This window comes from Castor canadensis, chromosome 2 (assembly GCF_047511655.1).
Source record: "Castor canadensis chromosome 2, mCasCan1.hap1v2, whole genome shotgun sequence".
In the NCBI taxonomy this organism is placed as follows: Eukaryota; Metazoa; Chordata; class Mammalia; order Rodentia; family Castoridae; genus Castor; species Castor canadensis.
The window spans coordinates 6,330,468-6,353,048 of record NC_133387.1 but is presented as its reverse complement, the minus strand read 5'-3'; the positions used below and the strand labels follow the sequence as shown (position 1 = coordinate 6,353,048).

The window sequence follows — 22,581 nt, the reverse complement described above, 5'->3', positions numbered from 1 at the left end:
TGTCCCCTTTCTCTGGCCCCCTGCTCCACCTGGCTCCCAAAAGACTGTGAAGGAAGCACGGACTCCGGAACAGAACACAAATCCTGATCCCTTATCCCCTGCTTATTAGCTGTGTGATTTCAGCTGGGTCATTAAATCAATGAACTAAGTTGCTTCATTCCTAAAACATACCTCATAAATCAATTGTAAGAAAGAAAACTGATAACTTATTAAATAAGTGTGAAAACTGTATGGGATGTGTGTCCCAGTAGATTTTGTTTGCCTACTATTAGTGCATTCTCTCTACCCAAACCTGGCTGGAAAATTAAATCCTTATGAGTGTTTCTGTGTAGAGGATGTGTCCCAGCTACACCTGGGACAGCTACCTTCTGTGAATTTTCCCTTCTTCCTCTGGGCTTTATTATCCACAGAAATCTCACATCCTGGAGTTCACAGGCCAGTCTGTGAATTCTTTCTTTCCTTCCTTCCTTCCTTCCTCCCTCCCTCCCTCCCTCTCTCCCTCCCTCCCTCTCTCCCTCCCTCCTTCCTGTTCTCCCTCCCTTTCTTTCTTTCTTCTTCTGTAACTGGGTTTTGAAATCATGGACTTGCACTTGCTAGGCAGTCAGTCTACCACTTGAGCCACACCCTCTTCCTTTTTTTTTTTTTTTTTCGTGAGACAGGGTCTCAGTAAGGTCTCTCATACTGCCCTCAGCCTCCCAAGTACTGGCATGGCTTTACAGATTTTTTTTTTTTTGCACTACTGGGGCTTCTTGAGCCACTCCACCAGCCCTATATATATATAGGTGGCCACTACCCCGGTCTCGTTGTGTATTAGAGCAGACGCCAGAAGGCAATTTGGACTACCAAATATATATATATGTATAAGGGTTTTTTTGAGATAGTGTTTTGTGAACTATTTGCCCTTGCTGGCTTTGAACCGAAATCCTGATTTCTGCCTCTTGAGTAGCCAGGATTATAGGTGTGAGCCAATGGCGCCCTGCCAGACTTTTTTTTTTTTTTTCACTGTACTGAGGCTTGAACTCAGGGCCTCACACTTGCTAGGCAGGTGTTCTACCACTTGAGCCACTCCACTAGCCCTGTTTTGTGTTGGGTATTTTTGAGATAGGGTGTCTGAACTAATTACCCCAGGCTGGCTTCAAACCTGGATCCTCCTGATCTCTGCCTTCTGAGTAGCTAAGATTATAGATGTGAGTCACCCACACTAGTCTGTTCTGTTTTTGGATGGTACTGGGGCTCTACCACATAAGCCACACCTACAGTCCATTTTGCTGTGGCTTTTTGAGATGTGGTCTCTCAAACTATTTGCTTAGGCAGGCCCACAGGCTGGTCTTGATTCAAAATATTATAGCCTAGTCTCCCCACTCCTACTTGTGGATGCAAGTGCCTCAAATATTGCCTTGGAAAAGTGAGTTTGGCCAGGCACTGGTGGCTCACAACTGTAGTCCTAGCTACTCAGAAGGCAGAGATCAGGAGGATTACGGTTCAAAGCCAGCTTGGCAAATAGTTCATAAGACCCTGTCTTGAAGACACCCATCACAAAAAAGGGCTGGTAGAGTGGCTCAAGGTGTAGGTCCTGAGTTCAAACCCAGGACCACATATAGAAAAAGAGTTTAGATTTATAAAGTGCAGAACTAACTTATTTCTTGTTCTTTCCCATTTCATTTATGCTACAAACAGTTACTAAATATGTAAGTACTATATGCCAGGCACCGTGCAAGATGCTGGGAATACAAAGGTTTATAAGACTCTCTCCCTGCCTTGGTATGCTCATATACCAATAGAGGAGCAGGCATGCAGACAGCCCATCGGTGTTAAGACAGGTGTGTGCTGGTGGTTAGAGCAACACATTGGAGGAACTCCACTCAGCATCTCTCTGGGGAAGTATACACCATGCAACTTCTGGCTGTCAATTCTAATTAAGCATCTAAAGGAGACACTGGTGCTGCTTTTAGAATTACAAAGCCGCAGTCAGGTTTTCTGTTCAACCACCATATTTTGCAAATGAAGCCCAGAAAGGATACAAGACATCCTTAGTCATACAGATAGAAATCCACATCCCTTGGGAGTTTAGGAAGTCCCAAGTATTGATTAGTTTGCATTTGGTCCTTTGGAAGGTAGGAGAAACTTAGGAATAGTGACTGGGTTGGTACTCGGGCAGAGTTGGATGATAGATAACTTTACACTGGGAAAAGGTCCAGCTCAGCCTGGGAAGTGAAAGTGTGTGTAAAAAGAATGATATGTGTCAACAGAACTCAGAAGATATCTGGGTATAACCAGAAATCTATTGGCTGGGCCACTGCCCTGCACATGTCACCCTTTCTGGGATGCAGGAAATGTGTGTATGTTCCTTGGGAGTGTGGGCTGGCAGAATGGCAGAACAGCTTTGGCAATGGGAATGCACAGGAACTGGGACATTGAAGGAAGCTCCCTGGCCCCAGGAGTGGAAGGACAGGATGGACAAGGGGGGAAGAGCAAGGAAAATTATGAGAGCCATGTGGGTTCTGGTGTTTCTCTAGGGGTGGATGGGGGGAAGGAGGCATAATTGATTCCTCCCTTTTCTTCCTCTCCGTACCAATGGGTTAGGGGCAACATTCAGGGAACCCTTCCCAGCTTGGCAAGTAGAGTCTTTTAGGAGAGGCCGGTCCCAAGAAGGTGTTAGGATGTTGTTCAAAGTGTTAATTTCAGGGGCCCTCTGATGAAACTGGAAATAGCAGCTGGGAACCGATCTCAGCCTCTGAGTCGCACAGAGCAGTGGAGATCCGGGCAGAGCACTAAGAGAACCCCAGCGGCGGAGTGGTCTCCAGCGCTGACTTCAGGGCCTGGGGACAAGGGAGCTTATGCGGCACACAAGGCAGGGAGGCGCAGTTGGGCTTGGGCGGCTTCTCGGCCAATCAGCCGCCGTTTATCAGCACCCTTAGGCGTAGAGGGCACTATTCGGGTATTGCCCAGAGATCCTACCACCGCCCAGACCAGCGCAGGGAGGTGCAAGCGACACCCAGCCCGGGAGGGGCATGGGGCAGCTGTGCGCAGCTGTGCCCCGGAGCGGGTGGCCCTCGAGTTGGTGTGGGTGGGGGCTGGCGAGCGGGCGGAAGGGCCGAGCCGGGTGGGAGGGGCCGGGCGCCGAGGCCACAGCGCGGCGCTTGGGGGTGGAGGCTTCAGAGCCCGCGAGCAAGCAAGGGGCGGGGGCGCTGGGCCGGCTCGCGGGAGGGGCGGGGGCGGCTGGGAGGGGGGCTCGGGCTGCGTGTGCTGGAGCCGGCGGGGGCGGCAGTGCGTGCGCATGACGCGGGGGGAGGGCCCGGGCCGCGCGCTCCCGGTCCCGTTGTTGTTGCCGCTGGAGGCTGCTCCGAGGCAGCGGGATCTGGGCGCCGGGAAGCGCCAGGCAGCGGCCACAGCGTGCGCGGCGGCGGTGCCTTCTGGCCTCGGCCCCCGGTCCTCGGCTCCATGCATTAGCCCGCGCTGCCCGCTCCGTAGTCCGGGCCTCGCCAGCCCCGCGCGCCCGCTCGCCGCACTCGCCGCCGCCGCCGCGCCGCCCCGGGCCCCGGCCGGGCCCGCCTCGGGCCCCGCGGCTCCGGAGCCATGAACTTCCAGGCGGGCGGGGGACAGAGCCCGCAGCAGCAGCAGAGCCTGGCGGCTCCGGGGGGCGGCGGCGGCGGCGGCGGCGGCGCGGGGGGCGGCGGGCAGTTCGGCGGCGCAGGGCCGGGGTCTGGGGGCGGCGGCCCCTCGCAGCAGCTGGCCGGCGGGCCCCCCCAGCAGTTCGCGCTCTCCAACTCGGCGGCCATCCGGGCCGAGATCCAGCGCTTCGAGTCAGTGCATCCCAACATCTACGCCATCTACGACCTGATCGAGCGCATCGAGGATTTGGCGCTGCAGAACCAGATCCGGGAGCACGTCATCTCCATCGAGGGTGAGCGGAGCCGGGGGCTGCGGAAACCGGGGCGCTGTGCCCCTTCCAGCGTCGCCCGGGGGCCTCCACGGGCCCGGCCGGACCCCTCTCTTGTCGTCAGGGGTCCTCGCGCGCCTGAGGTCTGGGCCACGCGGTGTGTTGATTGGCGCTGCAGAGCCCTGGTCCAGGCTTCGCCATGTCTCGTCCAGGGACACTTTGGGGTTGGGGGTCGGTCCCCGCTGCACATTTTCTGCTTATGATGTTGCATGGTGCGAAGGTGGTGTCGCTCCCGAGACTAGTGCGCTCTGGGTCGCAGAGGTTTCGGTGGCCTGGGGCTATGTTTGGTCAAGCATGGCCCAGGAGGGTGGGCGCGACACAGGGCCTCAGGGGGACCGGGAGGTGGGACTGAGAATCAGGCGGCTTCTTAGCTGCTGCCGTAGCTCTGCTCCGTGATGGGGCGGAGGACAGAAGCCTCCGTTAGTGGATGGCAGTCTTACTGGGCCAAGCGCCCACGGGCCTTGGAGGGTGACGCTCGCCGCGGCGCCCTTCCCAGACGCACACCCTCACGCCGCGGCGGCCGGGCGGGCCGGGCCTGGCTCGGGGCTGGGCGCCGTGACCGCGTGGGAGGCGCCGGCTGGTCCCTCGGCGCCTTGGCGGGGTCCTCCAACCGGGCCCTCCTGCCTCGGCGCATTCGCGCCTGCTCCCTCCGGAGGATGAGCGGGGCTGCCGGATGCTTGCTGACCTCCAGGGACGCCGCGGGTGGCGTGGGGACCATAAATTCAGGCCATTGCGCTGCCTAGCTCTCCTTTCTGTGGGCACTTGGATCCTGGATTTGTGACTGCTGAGAGATGCAGGAATTGCTGGTACATTGATGGCAGATGCCTACGACCTCTGGTGTGGTAGGGATCGGCTGTACTCCAGGCACCCCAGTGGCATGGTGACCTTCCAGCCAGCTCGGGCAGATGGGCCTCGCCCTGGGCCATCTGCTTCCTCCTCCAGCTCTGTTTGAAGAGGGACGCCCACCAGCAGGTGGTGGGTAAGGCCTTAGTGGTAATGTTGGGAGAGCCAAGGCCAGTTGCTGATGACATGGAATTTTGGACAGCGGCCTCTTCGCTACTTAAGGCCTCTTCGCCTTACAGTTAGGGCTTCATTCCAATCTTCATTTTATGTGAGGCTCTGGGGGCTTCTGCATCTGAACAGACCCTTTCTGCTTTTAGAGATTCCCATAGCTGGGGACCCATAGTGTTGGGTCTCTTGGAAGACGAGGCTCCTATTTAGAACTTATGTTCTGACCTTTTGTTGTAACATTCCACTCTGACTTTTTTCTGTCCTTTTCCCAGCCTGCTCTCCTCTTCCCTCTCAAGGATGAGTTCACTGTGAACTAATTAGGTGACAGAAAAAACTCATTAATGTGGATCTGAGTAAATGGCCTGAATCACTGCAATGGCTGGGGACTGGGACTGGAAGATGGCATTTGTGTGAGCCCAGGGCCCAAAGAGAGTAGATGACCAATGTTTCCTCTCAGATCTGAAGGGGGTAAGGCCAGGAGAGACACATTCCCTGAGCTTTCCAGTCCCTGGAGGAAGTATGAAGTTCCTGATGAACTCCAAGATGGCTCTCCCCAGTCTCTTTGGGAGGGTGAAGAGATTGGCTAGACAGTCACTGATGGTGGGAAGGGAATCAACTGCCCCAGAGCCCTTCTCAGAGCAGGCAGAGGGCAGGCTCCTAGGGGCCTACATCCAGCTCCAGTTTTGTTACATGTACCCCCCTGCCTAGAATATGTCTGTTTGGGCATCTGTGCTGTGAAGACCATGATCTTGGGATGCATTTGGCGGTTGTTACTATTTTTTTTTTTAAACCTACATCTTAAATTCAACACAATAGGCAGAATTTCCCCTCTTAGAATCATCCATCCCCTAGACCAACTTCCTTATTGTGGTTTGGAAATACCCCACTGTTCCATTTGCTTAGCCTGGAAGCATGGTATCACTGTCTCGAAATCCTGGGACCTGATGTCTCATTGTCACCAGACTGACCCAGCTGCTTCCCACCCATCTGTCCTTAGCTCTCCTGCATCTCCTTTCCATCCCTTCTGCCTTGCTCTCTGGGGAGGCTTCTTAGCTCCTTCCTCTTTCTTCCAAGCCTCTCTTCAGGAGTCCATCTTTGTTACCCCCACTCCTGCTAGCTTTCTCACTTCTGTCACCCAGCTTTTTGCTGTAGGCAGGCTTCAAAAAAAAGAAGGAAGGAAGGAGGGAGGGAGGGAGAGAGGAAGGAAGGAAGGAAGGAAGAAAAGAAGGAAAGAAAGAAAGAAGGGAAAACCTGACTCTTCAGCCTGGTATGCTTCCTGTGGTAGAACTGTCTCCATCTGCTTGACCATATTGCTCCTCTCCTGCAAGGCATGGTCCCCACTATTACTGGAAGAGGGAGACAGCAGTGTCTTGGGTGTGTCCAGGCTTCCTCTGTCTGGACTAAGCCCCTGAGGCCCAGTAGACTTGGGCTGTTACATAAACATGGAGCTGCCTGGGAGTGCTGGCGAAGGGGTAAGCCTCTTCATGTAAAGGATTGGCATTTCAGAGTGTAGGAGAAAAGCCTCACTTTGCTCCACTTAATGCTTTGGTGGAGGGTTCATTTGACCCAGCTCTGAAGGTGACATTTAGAGCCATATGACACTGTGGAAGCTCAGTGGACATATTGCCTCTTGCCCTCTCTCTGCTTTGCTTGGTTACCCCTGGCCCTGTGTCCAGGGCAGGAGGAAGCAGGCAATGGTTTGGCCTTCCTGTGTTTCAGGACAGGATTTGAGAAGACAGAACATTTTGCAAAGAATGAGGCAAGAGAAAACCTGCCTCTTGCTGGGCCGTAGGGAATGAAAGAAACACACCACTATGAGCTGGCATGGTGGCTGAAAGGCTCACTATGTACAGGACCTCTGAGCCACCCAGCTCCATGGATGGGAAACTGAGGCTCAGAAAAAGAAGGGACCTGAGCCAGAACAGCTTAGGAAGCCCTGCATCTTGCTTTCCTCTGGCACTCACCCCCAGGGAAAGGAGCTCCCCCAATTGACTTTTATGCATCTCCTGGCTGAGGAGATGGAGGGGAACCTGGGCTGCAGTCCAGAGCAGGGTTGCTGGGCCAGCTAGCCAGGAGCCCAGGGAGCTGCCCCAGGGTTCCAGCAGGAGGCCTGCAAAGACCTGCTGGGCCCTGACAGGTGTGCACCTGGGGAGACCAGGCCAGGCAGGGAGGGCCTGCAGCCCAGCTCAGTTTCTGGCTTGGGCTCTGGGCCTGGAAGTGACTGTGACTGTGTGTGCGTGCCATATGGCTACTATTGTGTGTGCAGGAGCTAGGCTTTGTCCGTTGGATGACTTGTTCAGTTTCCCCTTTGTTTTCTTCTAGGGTTTGAGTTTTTTTAAAAGAGAGCTTTTTAAAGAAGTTCCTTTGAGCATTCCGGCCAGTCTCACTGGATTGTTCTCACTGTCACTCTTCATATAGTTTGCACTCTGCCTGCCTGCCTACCCTGGGCTGTGAGCTTGGTGACATCCCAAAGGGACTAAGGTGAACAGAGGCAGGCTTCTTCCTGTTGATTCAAGCCTGGGCTAGACACGAAGGGGTTTGGGCTGGGGCTGGGTGTGTTCAGAGGCTCCAAAGGAGGCAGTAAGAGGGTCTCAACCTCAGCATTGGCACCTGTCCTGGCCAGACCTGACTTTCCTATTTGTTCTATAGTTTGTCTTGGACAGCCCTGATAGGGAAAAGATAGAGATGAGGGGTCCATATAGAGATAGGGAAGCTCCCTTCCGAGCTAACTTGCTTGGCCACCTTGGCCGTGATTCTCACCGGAGGGACCTGATGCCCTGTGCACTGGAAGGTCAGGGATGAGCCTCAGATCTGTTTCCATCTGTCACTCTTGTGGCCATTCCTACAGTTAGCTGCTTTAGAGATGAGGGCCTAGTGGGGGGTGTGGCTGCTTATGTAGGACTTTGCACACAAGGGTTCTAGGAATTCTGAAAAAGAGCATGTGTATGGTTGCTGGTAGGCAGGAAAGACTGCATTTGTTCTCGATCCATTTATTTAGCTCCTACTGGGTGGCCCAGTTGCATCTGGCACCTCAGAAAGCTGGAGAACAAAGAGGAGGAGGGGAGAGGAGATAAAGGAAGGACTGGGCCCTGCTTCCCTGGGAGAATGGCTCAGTGGGTAGGAGATACCAGAGGGCACGGGGAGTGGTAGCAATCCAGCAATACAGAAACCAGGGCAAAGCTCAGAGACCTGCAAGACTCTTCAATCCCCCCGCGGGGAGGGGAGGCAGTTCCTACCTTATCTCAGGCTGCGTGACCTCAGGGTCATTCAGGTGGAGAACCTCCCTCATTCCATTCAATCCAAGGTCAGTGACTGATGGTACCCACAAGGAAATAGTCCTTGTCCTTAGCTGCCACCGCGCCCAGCATCATAACAGGTGGGTGGGGAAGGCACGAGCCATGCCTTAGTCCTTTTCTTTGTCTCATTCAGATGGGGAAGGGCTCAGGCTTTTGCCTGGGATGGCCTTGGACCACAGTCTTCCAACTTCCACTGGGATTACAGGTGTATGCCATTATGCCTGGCCCTGGGGAAGGAATTTTTAATGCTTTCTCCTAGATTTCTTTATTTATTTCCACTTTTCAGTGTTCCAGTGAGCCATGAGAGTTGGCACTTCCTCCTGCAGGGTTGGGGTGGTCTGAAGAAGGTTTAGACAGGAGCCTGGAGTTGCCATGTGTGTCAGCCTACTGGCTGCATTTGTACCTGTGAGCCCCCCTGCCAGCTGTCAGTGCACCTCTGGTGCACATATGGAGGGAGCTCTGCCCTTCTGGGAAACCAGGCATGGCTTGGGAGCACTGAGACTTGGAGAGACAGATTCCCCCATATTCGGCTTGGCCTGAACATTGACCCCCATTGCTGCATTCTTTGTGCTATGCAGGTACTCAAAATGAGTGTAATCTGGTATTTTCATCCTGCCACCCTGCTGGCCGCCACTGCACAAGCCCAGGCAAGGGGTGGCTCACTTAGCTAGAGCTGGCCCTGGAGTGGATATAGAGAAGAAGGTTGGGCAGGTGCACTTTCCTCCAGTTCATACTCTTCTGTCTGCTGGCCATGCCCTGGAGGCTAGAAGGAGCCTCTGGGGCAGCTAGACAGCTCCCCTTGGAGACACTCCTTTTTTAGGTTTGCAAGTGTCCTCTCCATTTTTATATAGGAGATATTCTAGTACTTAGGGAAGTCTTCCTGAGGCCTGGTGGTGGACTGAAGAGCTGGGTGTCCTGCTTTCTTGTAGGGGTAGACTAGAGAGGGTTTGGCCAGCTGGGTGCATGGTCAGCTTGAATAGGCAGTTCCTAAGGGTAGCTTTTTTCAGAGTCATAAAAGCTTAACTCATGGGCTTGGGAGCATGACTCAGGTGATAGAGTGCCTGCCTAGCAATCTTAAGGCCCTGAGTTCAAAACCCAGTACTGCCAGAAAAAAAAATTTAGTTCATGGAAACTTTTAGAATATAACGTAGGGTGAGTCGAGCCTCCTCTTTCCTGATAGTTTTCTTCTGGATGGCTTGATTCCAAACTGAATCATGGCCTTGGGGCCATTACTTGCACTTACTTAGTGGTATTGAGGAAGCCTATGTGGAGAGATGCATCCTCAGAAACACTTGTGAATACATTTTAAAATGGGTTTCAATGCTGAAAGTAAGGATAGCTTATTATAACCAGTCAAATGGAGAAGGAGTCTAAGAAGTATAGCTGTCCCCATTTTCCTGCCTGGAGTTTTCTGTCTGTGTCTGCCAGGCTTCCTTCTAGACTCTTCCCCCTCAATGACTCTTTGATTGATTTTGTATTACTGAGATTTCAGAGCAAAGGGAAAATTTCTGTAGAAGATGCTGCTGGGGAGAAGGGGAGCCAATGAGTCACAGAGTCACATCAGGAGGCTCCAGGGCTGGGTCTTATGGGGCATGGCAGCCTCCTGGCACAGAGTGAGGGTGCCCAGTCCTCAGCCCCGCTCTGCCTCTAACCAGCTGGGCGAGAGCGGGAAGTCACTCCTGGGCTCTGGGCCCATCTTCCTAGAGTCACATTCTAGCTGTGTCTGTGCAACCAGATGCACAGTTAGAATATTTGGAATCATCTCAGGCATGCCTCACTGGCCAGGGGGTCCTGTCTGTTGAGTAAGGGACCAAGTTGGACTCTGAGCTCTTCCTGGAGCCCACTGGGAGTTCATGATTGGAAGAGAGCCTGCAGGGAGAGGGGACAGTTTCTGTGCCTCAGTCTCCCCACCTGACAGGGAGAGGTCCTAACTGAGGCACCTTCTCAGTCTTGATCATGCTGAGGGTCCACAGGATCACATGAAGATGGCTGAAGACTGTGCTCAGCACCTAGCCAGCCCGGGTGGACTGTTAGTCAGTACCCCGGAAGACTGCACAGTACCCTTTTTACAGTAAGGGCACACTGTTTTTTTAAGCCCTACCTCCTTGTACATTTGTCTGATCATTTCCTTTGGACAAATTCCCAGAAGAAAATAGTAAGATACAGAGTTTGCACATTTTTAGAACTTTTGCTGCCATTCTGATTCCCAGGGATAGAGTCAGCCTATTTCCTGCCCTGTTTTCCTGACAGGTAAGGAAAAAAAGAAAAAAGACAAGACTAGATGGCTTTCCTTGTTGTTCTATCTTATGTTACTTTGATTGCTGTTTATTTATTTAGCTGTTGGATATACATTACTAGGAAGAGCTGGAAATGCAGCTCAGTGGTAGAGCTCTTGCCTAGCATGCAAGGCCCTGGGTTCCATCGCCAGCACTGGCAATAAATAAATAAAACTGTACCTTTCTCAGTTTCCTTTTGGCTTGTTACTCTTTCTGATTGCACTGAAAACAATTTTAATCGCTCTTAATACAGATTTTTCTAAACCCTATATTTCTGTTTGCTGGAAGTCAGCCTCTTCACGGTCCCTGTCAGCAAGGTGCCCCCTTACACCTTAAACCCAGCTGACAACTGTCCTTTGGCCACTGAGATGTCTGTGGCCTTTCCAGACTCCACTCCACATAGTCTCCGATGGCGGCATGGCAGTGGTTTTGACAGCGTGTTTCTTTCTCTTTCTTTTTTCTCAGCTCCCCTCCTTGCCGCTGTCGGGATACCGCCTACAGCCCTTTCTTTTTTGCCTTTTAATTTGATGTTTTGATGGCTTGCGCACCCAAACCCAACTCACGAGTGGGACTGCAGCCCAGCACAGGGGAAGGGCAGCCAGTGAGGTCTAGATCCTGCTCTGGGCCTCCTGCTCTGCACCTGTTGGGGCCTGCACCCCCTCTAACTGGGCTTTTTCAGGGACAGCAGACATTGCTTCTCTGCCTGGATTTTTTTTATTTTTTATTTTTTATTAAATAGACCCTAAAGGAAGGCCCTAGAACCTTCATTTTAGAAGAGTTTTGAAGATTTGACTTTTCCATTACTGTGAAGCCCCTGACATTGGTTATTGTTTGTAGATTATTCTAGGCTGTTCTAGCATTGGAGGAAATGCTCAGTCTGTAGGGGGAAGGGTTAAGAGCCAGGTTGTTGAACCCTGCTGCCTGGGTTTCAATCCCGTACCTACTGCCATAGAGCTTTGTGACCTTCGGTGATCCTTTAATCTCTGTGTCTTGACTTTGTTCTTGATATGATGAAGGTAATTGGCACCTGAGTCACAGTGTAGGCACGAGAATCCAGGAAGCGAATGTACTCGAGCCTGGGGAAGGGTCAGGAGCAAGGAGCTCCTTGGTGGTGGCATGGGCTGGAGAGTCACTGGCCTTTACAGAGTAGCAGTGACGTGAGGACTGAGCAAGTCTCAGGGTTAATGTGCCTTGCTCTGTGCCTGTCCTGAACCCCTGTGTAAGTATTTGCGGGGGGGGGGTTGGGGGGGGCAGTTTGTGGTGGCTGTGTGACCCCGGCCAGACCTGGGACAGGGTTTCCAGTCGTTTTGGAGGCTCCAGTGATGGGTGATGGGCGATGGGCAGAGTCTTGGGTCATCACGGGGCTCCGCACATTTGCATGTGCTCCCCACCTGTCTGTAGTTCACGGTTATGCCTGTTGGTGGAAATTCCTTCTCTAATTCTCATAGCTCAGTAGATTTACTTGAGGCATGTGTGTGCATTTAAGTGTTCAAGTAGCCATATTATAAATGTAAAAAGAAGTGAAATTCAGTTTAATACTGTATTTGTTTAGCTCAGTGTGTCCAAATAGTCTTGATTTCAATGTGTAATCTGTATAAAAGTTATTAGTGAAATATATTTTGCATTTTTTTCTTTTTTTGGTGGGACTGGGGTTTGAACTCAGGACGTCACCCTTCCCAAGCAGGCACTTTACTGCTTGAGATATGTTCTGTTTTCATACTCCATCTTCAGGTTATGTTTACCCCTCCAAGACATCTCCATGTAGACTGGTCACGTGACCAGTCCTCACTAGACGCCCATGGCCAGTGGCTGTGGTATTGGAAGAACATGTCAAATTTATAACCTATAAAATACTAACCTACACACACACACACACACACACACACACACACACACACACACACACACACGGTTGTAAAAATTGAATGCATAAATGTTTCTTTTTTTTTTTTCTTTTGAGATACTGTGTAGCACCCAGGCTGCACTGGAAGCAGGTGGGTACGTCTCAGAACTTGTCAATGCTAAGGGCTTCAAGTGCTCCCCGTGTGGGATCCATGATCCCACAGTTCTGCCTAGGGGAGAAGGGGAGGGTGAGACTCTGAAGTGCATTGGGTTCAGAGATGGGATGTGACTCTGTCCGTCAGCATCGTGGCCACTGGTTAGGGCTTCTGTAGGAGTGGGTGGGTGAGCAGGAAGCCTCCCTGGCATTTTAGGCAGGACTGTTTCTTAAAGTCTTGTTTCTGGCTTATCTTTAGTTTATGCTAAATAACACAATCCCAGCAGAGAGCTAGTTGGAGGCCCCTCCATCCCAGCTTTCTTCCTTGATGTGTCTCAGTTCTCTTCCCCTCTGTGGAACAGGGTCCTTGGGGAAGAGGCTGGGGACTAAGCTGGATAAGGAGTGTCACGGAGTGCTGTAGCAATAAAGGTCAGACTCTTTTGCTGAGCTCTCTTGTTCACACTAGGAAGGACCCAGAGCCAGCAGGGAGCCTGCAGGTGGACTGGACTTGGCTGTCCTCTGCTTCAGCATGCCCTTTGTGACACTCAGACAGGATGTCCTGGGGCTCTTCCAGTCCAGCTTGGAGAAGCCTAAAGTGGAAGTCTCACTGATATCCCATTCTTTCTAGCTTTGTTGCTGTTTTCAGGCAATGCTGTCCTGAACTTGTGTTTGTTAGTACATCCGTCAGCTTATCCTGGCTAGTTGTGGAGCCTGGGGCCAGCTGCCCACCTGGTTTGACTGCTGGAAGATGCACAAAAGGTGCCCAAGCTTCTCTGTGTGGGCCCTGAGTCTACGCAGCCCACCAGGCACGGATGTGTCACTGCCCCTTATGTGTGGAAGGAGTGATCTCACAGCACTGAGCAGTTGTCCAGGCTGGTTCTATTGGGCTTGGTGTACTGTTCCCAAGTCCCACCTTCAGTTTCCGGGTCTGGCTCCCTCGCCCTCGCCCTCGCCCTCACCCTCACCACCCACCTCGGGGCCCATCTTGACATCGTGGCATACTCTGCCAGTTGTCTGTCCCATATAAGGCCACCCTTGCTCTGTCTGGCAGCCCCCTGCCCAGGTGGCTCGCTCTGCCCACCAAAGGTCCCCCCCAAAGCCTTCCCTGGCCTGATCCTTCCTGTGGCCTTCCCTGGCTGGCGTTTGCCATGTGCTGGTATCTGCTTCTCTCCCTTTCCCTACTGGAGCCCTGTACCTGTGGCTGGACTGCCTAGGCCCTCCCAGTCTCTAGCCAAGCACTGGACCTGGCTCACTGTGGATGTTCCCTGCTTCTGTACTGGCTCAGAAAAGCCCATGTCACCTGAGGGCTACCTGTGGGGCCCTTCCAGGTCAGCAGGGCAATGTGGAAGTGTTTCAAGGCCCTCAGGACAGGGGTATTGTCCCCTCATGGACAGGACGGAGAGGGGCTATTTGAGGTCTGAATCACCTTTTCACTGGCAGGAGTACTGGGAACAGCCTGACATGGGGACCTTTCACCCAGGATTCTGAGAGACCTGGGTGGGATGAGGCTGGGTAGGGTAGTGCATTGACCCCAAAGGGTCATAACTGGGCCTCAAGAAATCCCAAGAAACCTGTCTTTAAGCCTGTACTGCTGCCAGGCCAGCCCAGGTGTCAGACACAGCTCCACCCGTCCAGTGAAGAAGACCAGAGTGCTGCACCCCTCTCCTGCTGAGCCCCCAGCCACATACAGGTGGTTGAAAAGCCATGAGCTAATGTGCATCAGGGGTGGGGGACCCAGGTGACAGGGGAAGGCTGAGAGAGGGAAGGCAGCTCACAGGGTGGTGGTCACCTTTCTCTGTGGGGCAAGGACAGTGAGCCCCACAAAACTCTCTGAGTCTGAGGGTCAGGTAGGGAGGACACCAAGGATGTCATGCCAGGGAGCCTTGGATTCAAGTCCGAACAGTTACACGTTGATCCCGTGTAGACTCTGTTTACTGAGGGCAGCTCCATTTGGCCATCCCTGGAGTATGCTGGCGTCTTCTTTCCCGTCCTCAGTGGCCTTATGCTCGCTCAAGGGGACAGGTCCATAGGTTTTGTTGAGGCACATGCCCTAGAGGGGCCTGCAGGCCTGAAGAGGGCCTGATTTTCACCTCAGGAGGACTGAGAAGAGGCCAAGTTCAGGAAGAGGGATTGCATCTTGTGAGGCCAGCAGAGAACCTGCTGCCCATCCCTCTGCACCAGGGAAGCTGGGGTGGGCTGGTATGGAATGAGGGTGGGATGGGGCAGGGGTAAGGACTGAGCCTAGGGACAACAATGCTACAGTCTTTTGTCCCAAGTTGCCCCAAACTTCATTAGCAGTAGCATTTGTTTCTGTGACAAGTGGGATATGAATGCCAGCCCTGGCCAGGCAGGCAGGCTGAAGAGGGCCATGGGACTGTGCTCGAGGTGCCCTCCCCTTTGCTCTGAGCAGGAGACCAAGGGTGGGGGTAGGCAGTGGTGAGCTGACCAAATTAAAATCATGCTTACCGAAGAGCAAAGCTTAGGAGAATCCTGGGGACGCAGGCTGAGTCCTGTAGCAGGTGCTGCCCAGTGGCCCCGGGCTATGAGCGGCTGCTGTGGTGGTGACAGGCAGCACCAGATTCGGTTTTACTGGAGTAGTGTTTCATTAGGAAAATGTGCTACCCCACACTCCCCAGCGATTTGTGTTGTGCTGCAGGTGGATGGGGAACTTCAGGGTTTCTGAGCTGGGACGGCAGGACCAGCTCTGCCATCTCAGGAATAAAGGCAATGAGAGGATGTCTTCCTCCTAGAGCTTATGGTGGGCCTGGCACTGCCCATGTCATTGTCATATTGGTGTGATTTTTGGAACATCCCTACAGGGTAAGTGTTATTAACCCTATTTTGCAGGTGGGGAAACTGAGGTACAGAGATGTAAAGGAATTTGCCTCAGGCTGCTCACTCACCATGGCAGAGGCAGGGCCTGGACCTGGGAGGTCTGGCTTTGGAGCCTGTGCTCTGACTATGGTGTGAGAAATAGAAAATTCTTAAGATGGAGGAGAAAATTAGAAGGCTATTGGTTAGTCTTGGGATGAGAGAGCCTCTTAAGCCAGTCAGAAAGCCCAAAATTGATAGAGGAGAAGGCTGGCAACTTGTTTTCCCTCAGCATTTTTGTTTGAGAAATGCCATTGAGAGATTGAGTTGCTAGCACATATGCTCTCTCCTGTCCCTGTCATGTTGTTTTCAACAGTTGTGAGGGAGGTCCATCCCCAGCTACGCTTAGCAGGCACATTGTCTTGTGTACCATAATGTCAAGACAGTACCTAAGAAAATGAACAAGACTTCTGTGACACCATTTAATAACTGGTCCCTAATCAAATTTCCCCAATCATCCCCAAAATGGAGTCAGGACGGACCAGGAGCCCATGTGATAGCTTTTTCCATATTGCCAACTTTCTGAAGTTTTCTTGTGGACGCTCTGTCTGCATTCTAGAAGGTGTGGTGGCTCCTACCTGGTACGATTCACTCCTCCATCCTGCATGTTGTCTGTGGACTGAAATGTGGTCTAGAGGCCAGACTGGAAAAGCTCTTGGTGCATACCACAGCCTTGCTTTGGTGAAAGGGTAGTAGCAACCAGGTCACCCTGTCATGAGGGCGCATTTCCTCCACCTGGTGTTAGTAAGTAGTCTGTGGGGGTGAATGAACCCCCACAGCCTTTCCTCCATGGCTGAAGTGTGCCTCCAAGGTCCTTGCCTGTGTCTGTGGTCATGTTAAAAGGTGATTTTCTAATCCCGATATTCCTCCCCACCCCCATTATCAATATTACTCTTGTCTCATGGCTTTGTATGACAGTTGCTCAGGTGGCATAATCCACTGCAAAACTAACAGATTTAGTTATGGTTCTCCTCATACAACCTACGTGTACCAGCTAAATGGTTAGCATGTTTTTTATGCAGAGAGCACCTGCAAATTGTTAAGAAAACAATTTTAAGAACCCAAGCGAAAAACAAGCAAAGAATAGGACCAGAAAGACTAGAAGAGGAAACCCACGTTGTCAGTGAGCGTGAAAAGATGCACCCTCACTAGCAATCAGGAAAAGGCACATCCAGAGAGCCAGGCGCTGGGGCGTCCTGGTCGCATAGCAGAACGTGAGCCCACCACCTCAGATGCTGCTGGGAGAGTGAGGAGTGAGTGAGGCCAGGTACCTCCGATAACATGAAAAGTCACCCTACCTTTGGGAATGTCCTGGTGGAAAGAAAACATGGGTGCCCAGTCTTGCTCATCCCTCAGAGGAGAGGGGCTGAAAAGTTGAGGGAACGTCCACACCATGATGCACTGTAACAGAACACATCAGAGCAAGCAAGACCATGCCCACTGGCCCACAGAGGCCACAAGAGCATTCAGTGAGGGGCTGGGCCTTGGTGCCCTGGGCTGGGCCATTTGGTGCCACGCTGGAGGCAGAGGCCTGTTGTGGGGGAAGGGGAGGAGGAAGCAGCTGCAACTGAGGACAGGGACCAGGTTCTACCACCCAGAGAGCTGTGCTGTGAGCACGTAGTTACGTGTTCCAGAGCCCAGAGGCTGTTCACCCAGCACCTACCTTGCTCCTGCCCTGCTTTTGCTCCAAGGTGAAACAGTCTGGGCTGCCTTTTACAAAAGCAATGAACCCTCTAGAAACATTTCAGAAAACAGTGAAAAATACATATTACAGAAAAATATAAAACAGCAGGGGAAAAGTCACCAATAACCCGAGTCAGAAGCAGAAACTGCTGCATTTTTTGTCCTGTTTTTTTTTTTTTTTTTTAATGTGGATCCTTGTTACACACGTTTTCTTGGCAGTGCTGGAGATTGAACTCAGTGCTTTGCACATGCCAGGCCTCTGACCTGTATCCCCAGCACATAATTTTGTGTTTTTCTTTTTGGTGGTAGTGGGGCTTGAATTCAGGACCCAGTGTACCCCTGAGACATGTCCCCAGCCTTTTTGTGCTTTACTTATTTTTTCCCCATAAGGTCTCTAGCTTCTGACAGCAATCCCTGTATCTCAGCCTCCTGTTTCGGTGGGATGACAGGTGTGTATCGCAATGCCCAGCTTGTTTGTTGAGATGGGGGTCTTGCTAACTTTTTGTCTGGACTGTTGTTAATCCTCCCAATCTCCACATTCTGAGTAGCTGGGATTATAAGCTTGTACCACCACACCTGGCCTGTAGTTTGCTTTAAAATATGTATATAAGCCATTGCCACCCACGCTGTTCTCTGATGCACAGGGCTGCATGGCCTCTCAGGGGCTCTGCACACAGCCTGGACATTTGCTTTCTAGGTTAGTATCTGAGCTGCTACACCAATTTCTCCTCTTGTCAATGCCATGTGTCCCTGGGAGGAGAACTGTGAGCTCAAATCAGTTGCTCACACCTTGTGGTGGCTTAGGCTGAGTGAATGGGAGTTGGGGATGGGAGGTCAGTGAGGAGGAACTCCAGAGATCAATCTTTTTGGAAGGAAGGCTAGGAAGGCCAAGGCTGGGCTGTTCTGATGTGGGTCCTGATGGGAAGGAAGGAAAGGTAGGCAGGAGATGCCTGAGAGATGGCTTCTGATTCTGGAGAGGCTGAGGCTCTGGCTGGCACTGGATCAGCAGAGATCTCTGCAGGCCAGGGAAGCACTGGCCGGGACTAGGGAGGGCAAGGGCTCTGGCCAGCCAACACAGTGGCCTGGGTTCAAATTACCTGCTGGCTGGTGACCTTTGGCAAGTCCTGGGCCTTAGGCCTCTGATTCCTCACCTCTAAAATGGGCAATTATTAGTGTCTTTTTGAAACCATTGTTGTGAGGGTCACCTGGGTTAATGTGTCAAGCATTTGGAGGGGCCCAGGATGTTCAGCAAGTTCTGTTTCCAAGGCGCCAGTGGGGTGCCCACCTGACTGCTGCCTTGAGAGTCTAGGGCACCCACAATGGTGTGACTATCTTTGGGGGCTCTGGCCAGAGTCTGTATGCCCTCCTGAGGGGGCCCAGGAGCTCAGGCTCTGGAATGAGGCAAGAGAACATTAAACATGAGCTCGAGAGAGGAGATAAGATATACTGTGAATGTGGGGCCAGGAGGCTGGTGTGGATGAGACTGCTGCAGGCCCCGGTGGTGTAAAACTGGTCCCGGGAGCTCAGGTGCCTTTAGACTTTTCTGTCCACTAGACTCAGGCTCCCTGAGCCTCTTTTTGTTATAATGGTGTCTGCTGACCTCTCACACACATGAGTGTCTCAGGCTCTGCCCCGGGGCCCTGAATGCCCATCTGCTTCTGCTCACAGCAGCTTAGTTTCGCAACTCCTCCATGTCAGTCCTGCAAAACTAGTAGTTATTTGAGTACTTTACTTCATTTTCTCCTGATAGAAATGAGCAGCTTGTAAACTGAATGCGTTTTAGAAAACCAGTTGGCTGGATGAAGCATTTTTTAGCTCATTGGACTTCAGCTGGACTGTGTGTGTTTTTTTTGTTTTGTTTTGCTTTGCTGGGGGTGGAACCTAGTGCCTTATACATACTACGTAAACACTCTACCACTGAGCTACATTCCTCAGCCACTTCCCACCTCCCTTTTTTAACTTGTGACAGTTGAGGCCCAGGTTGGCCTCGAATTCACTGTGTTGCCCAGGTTGATCTGCTCCTCCTGCCTGTGCCTCCTGTGAGCTGGGATTCATAGGCACGTGCCACCATGCCTGGCTGAGTATTCAGTTTTGAATATTTCACATGAAATATTTTCATATTTCCATATTTGTAAAATGGGGAAAAAAACCCACACAACACACATGACATACAGGAAATGGGTCAAAACTATGACAAAAAGGCCCAGTGCAGTTAGGAACTGTGTGGAAGGTCACATTCTGAGTCGTGAGGCCCTCGGTAAGGGAGTGCTGCTGCAGCCTCCTGGTCCCAAGAGAAAAGGGATGGTATAAAGAAGAATCTGGAGTCTCCACTCCCATTTCCTACATGGGGAGCAGGAAATGTTACTCCCCATCCTGTATTTCCCCAATTTCTCCCCACTTTTACCTTGTTAAACTAAACTCCTTTCCTAGTAAACTTTACTATTTTTTACTATTGCTTTTACAAAAAAAAAAAAAAAGAAGAAGAACCTGCAGAAGAACCCACAGCTAGCCTGGAGTAGCCTCACCACTGGGTACAGCACATGCTGGGCCTCTCCCCTCTGGGAGGAGCTGTTGAGAAGCACTGATTTGCTGCTGTTGGTATTTTCCTAAGGCCCCTGGCAGCTGCTGATGGTCAGAGCAAGAGGCCTGCTTGTCTAGGCACTCCCAGGACCTTAGAATGTGGCAGCCGAAAGTCTCTGCCCCACCTTGCCTCCAGGTGATGGAGTTGGCTGCAGGGGGCTACTCACTGGTAAGATGATGTGAATGCTGACCTAGAAGCCTGAGCATTGACTGGGGAATCCCAAGGCCTGGGCCTATTCCAGTCCCTACCACCAGCAGACCATGCAGACTTGGGCATTGGTGTCTTTACCTCTAAAAGGAGAAGCAGGCTGTGAATTCTGGGCCTGAAATCTACGGCAGGGCTGGAGGGGCCTAGGAACGGTCTACAGACCACCTGCAGGTGCATCCACATATGTGTTGTCTTTTTTCTAGGGTCCTCGCTTTTGTAGTTTCCCGGGGCCCACAGTGACAAAGTACTAGAGTCTGGATAGCTTAAAGCAACAGAAGTTTGTGGTCTCAGTTCTGAAGGGCAGAAGTGGATGAGTTCAGGTGTCCCAGGGCCATGTTCCTTCTGAGGGAGCTGCAGATAGTTCTGTGCAGGCCTTTCTCCTTGGCTCATAGATGACTGCCTTCTTCCTGTGTCCCTTTCTCTATGTGTGACTAGGCCAGATTGCCTTTTCAAAGGATACCAGTTACACAGAGTCAGGGGCCCGCCCTAAGATGAATGTGATCTCACCTGCAGTGACCATGTTTTCACATGAGGTCACGTTCTTAGGTCCTGTGGTTGGGACTCGGATCTGCAAGCTTTCCCAGCTCAGAGGTCTCTTAGAGCAGAGGTAGAGGGGCCAGCCTATGCTAGGCTGTCCTGCTGAGGCCATGGGCAGACTCCCCATCTGACCTGGGAGGCGCTGGCTCTAGTCTAATTCATTCTTTTGTCTGTATGACCCTCTCTTGCCCAGTGGGAATGGTGCATTTTACTGATTTCCTGCTGTTTTACCAGGCCTGGTGTGGCCCTCCATGCATATCACTGCTATGCACACAGCTTCTGCTTGGAGGGTGGGATTTTCCCTGACTTACACACCAAATCTGAGACTCAGCAACGATGAGGCCAGGGCTGGTGGTCACACAGCTCGGAGGTGTCAGAGGCTGAGTTTGAGCCCAGCTCTCCCTGCTTCAGAGCACGTCTTACTAGCACATCCCCTGTGCCCTTCCTCTTGAAGTCTGTGCAAATTATGTTTCCTGTGACTTATCACCTCCACAGACTGTCCCCACCGGGACAGTCTCTCTCTTTATTTTTCCTTTGGCAGTACTGGGGTTTGGACTCAGGGTCTCAAACTTGCTAGGCAGGTGCTCTACTATTTGAGCCCCCTTCAACCCTTTTTGCTTTAGTTATTTTTGAAAGAGGGTCTTGCTTTTATGCCCAGGCTAGCCTGAATCACAGTCCTCATATTTATGCTTTCCATGTAGCTGGGATGCCAGGTGTGTATTACCATCCCCAGCTTTTTATTGGTTGAGATGGAGTCTCTCTGTTTGCTGGGCTGGCCTGCGATCGCAATACTGAGTAGCTAGGATTAAAGGTGTGACTGGGAACCATCTCTTTTAAGCCTGTTTCCCTCCCTGAAAGGAAAACAAAGACCCAAGTGCACAGCTCACACATGGCAAAGGCATTCTCTACTGGTAAGCCATTGTACACCTTGTGTGAGCAGGGCAGACTTCTGTTGGGGAACATGAAACACACAAGGAAAAAACACCCAAAAGGGGTGAGGGTTACATGATGGTTGGCAGAGGGCACCAAGATGGTCGGCCTTCTGTGGAAGGGACATTGTAATTGAGATCTGATTGGCCTCAAGGACAAGGAGGAGTAGAGGCTCTATGTGGGGAGCAAGCTTGGCCTGTGTAGCAGGGTGGAGGTGGGTAGGGAAAGGTGAGATCACACAGGGCCAGGGGTGCACAGGGCAGGGAAGGAATAAGGAGTTGAGTACTGTAGATTGCAGGGCCACTGCAGAGCTTTACTGGAGGTGATGAGGTCATGTTTTTAGTCACACCTATTGTGGTGAAGAAAATTCAGTGTCAGTGGGCGCAGGGGGATTGTTGGGGGCTGATGTAGTGGAGTACGCAGGGTCAGGCAGGGTCAGGGAGGGTGGCAGCTCTCCCTCCACAGGAAGATACAATAGTACCCACCCTGATAGGACTGGGGACTGGAGAGAAGGGATGGGGGACCACCCTGCTTCTTCAGCTTTAGCAGTTCAGGCGTGGAAGCTGTGCTATTTGTTGAGACGCAGGGTCCTCGGTGCGCGTGGTTTGGAGGTGGAATTTGAAGGTGGAATTTGGAGGTTAATTGTTGTAGCTGGTAAGGAGGTGTCCTCAGGCTGGCCAGGTGCAGGAGGCCAAAGGATTCTTCCTGTTCTTCTCTCTGATTCCCTAATCCTCAACCTGGAGACCTGGCTGATGTGCTTGCCAGGCACATCAGCCTCGGGGGAACCTGATGTGCTTCCTGATGCCTCCCCAGGCTCTGTGACCAGCAGCGCTGTCAACCTCAGGGCATTGCTGTCCCTTCGGCTTTCCTCACGCTCCTCAGTGCTAAGGCCACAGGAAGATGCTTTGCTGCCACCTTGCGGGAAGGAAGAGCCTGGCCAATCTCTGGGACCTCTGGGGCTTTGGGAAACACAGGCCACCAGAAGTCTGAAGCCCTTCCCTGAGGAGCCATCCAGGAGAAAGCTGATCCTTCATTGTCTTGGAGAAGGACATCTGCCAGTTCCCTGCATGTTGCATGGGCCGTAGCAAGCACAGCCCGGTGATCAGTGTATCAGCGGCAAGTACTGGGTGGAGACTAGGTAGAGGCCTGTGGGACTCTGGAGCACAGCTGCCCTCCCCCTTCTCTGGGATCAATGTTCCCTTCTGCCCAGGGGTCCTTATTTTTGTGTGTAGTGACCTTTCTGGCCCCTGACC

At 52.2% G+C, this 22,581-nt stretch overlaps 1 protein-coding gene across 5 annotated transcripts in view; it reads left to right on the top strand.

Moving 5' to 3' along the window:
- Positions 1-3,561: 3,561 nt before the first annotated feature.
- Agap3 (ArfGAP with GTPase domain, ankyrin repeat and PH domain 3) overlaps positions 3,562-22,581 on the top strand; it is a 51,731-nt gene continuing 32,711 nt past the window's right edge. For all 5 annotated transcript variants that reach the window (XM_020176368.2, XM_020176367.2, XM_020176366.2 and 2 more), the window contains exon 1: positions 3,562-3,904. In XM_020176368.2, the coding sequence (XP_020031957.2) occupies positions 3,577-3,904 (328 nt within the window). In that variant the 5' untranslated portion in view covers positions 3,562-3,576. The remainder of the gene's footprint in view (positions 3,905-22,581) is intronic.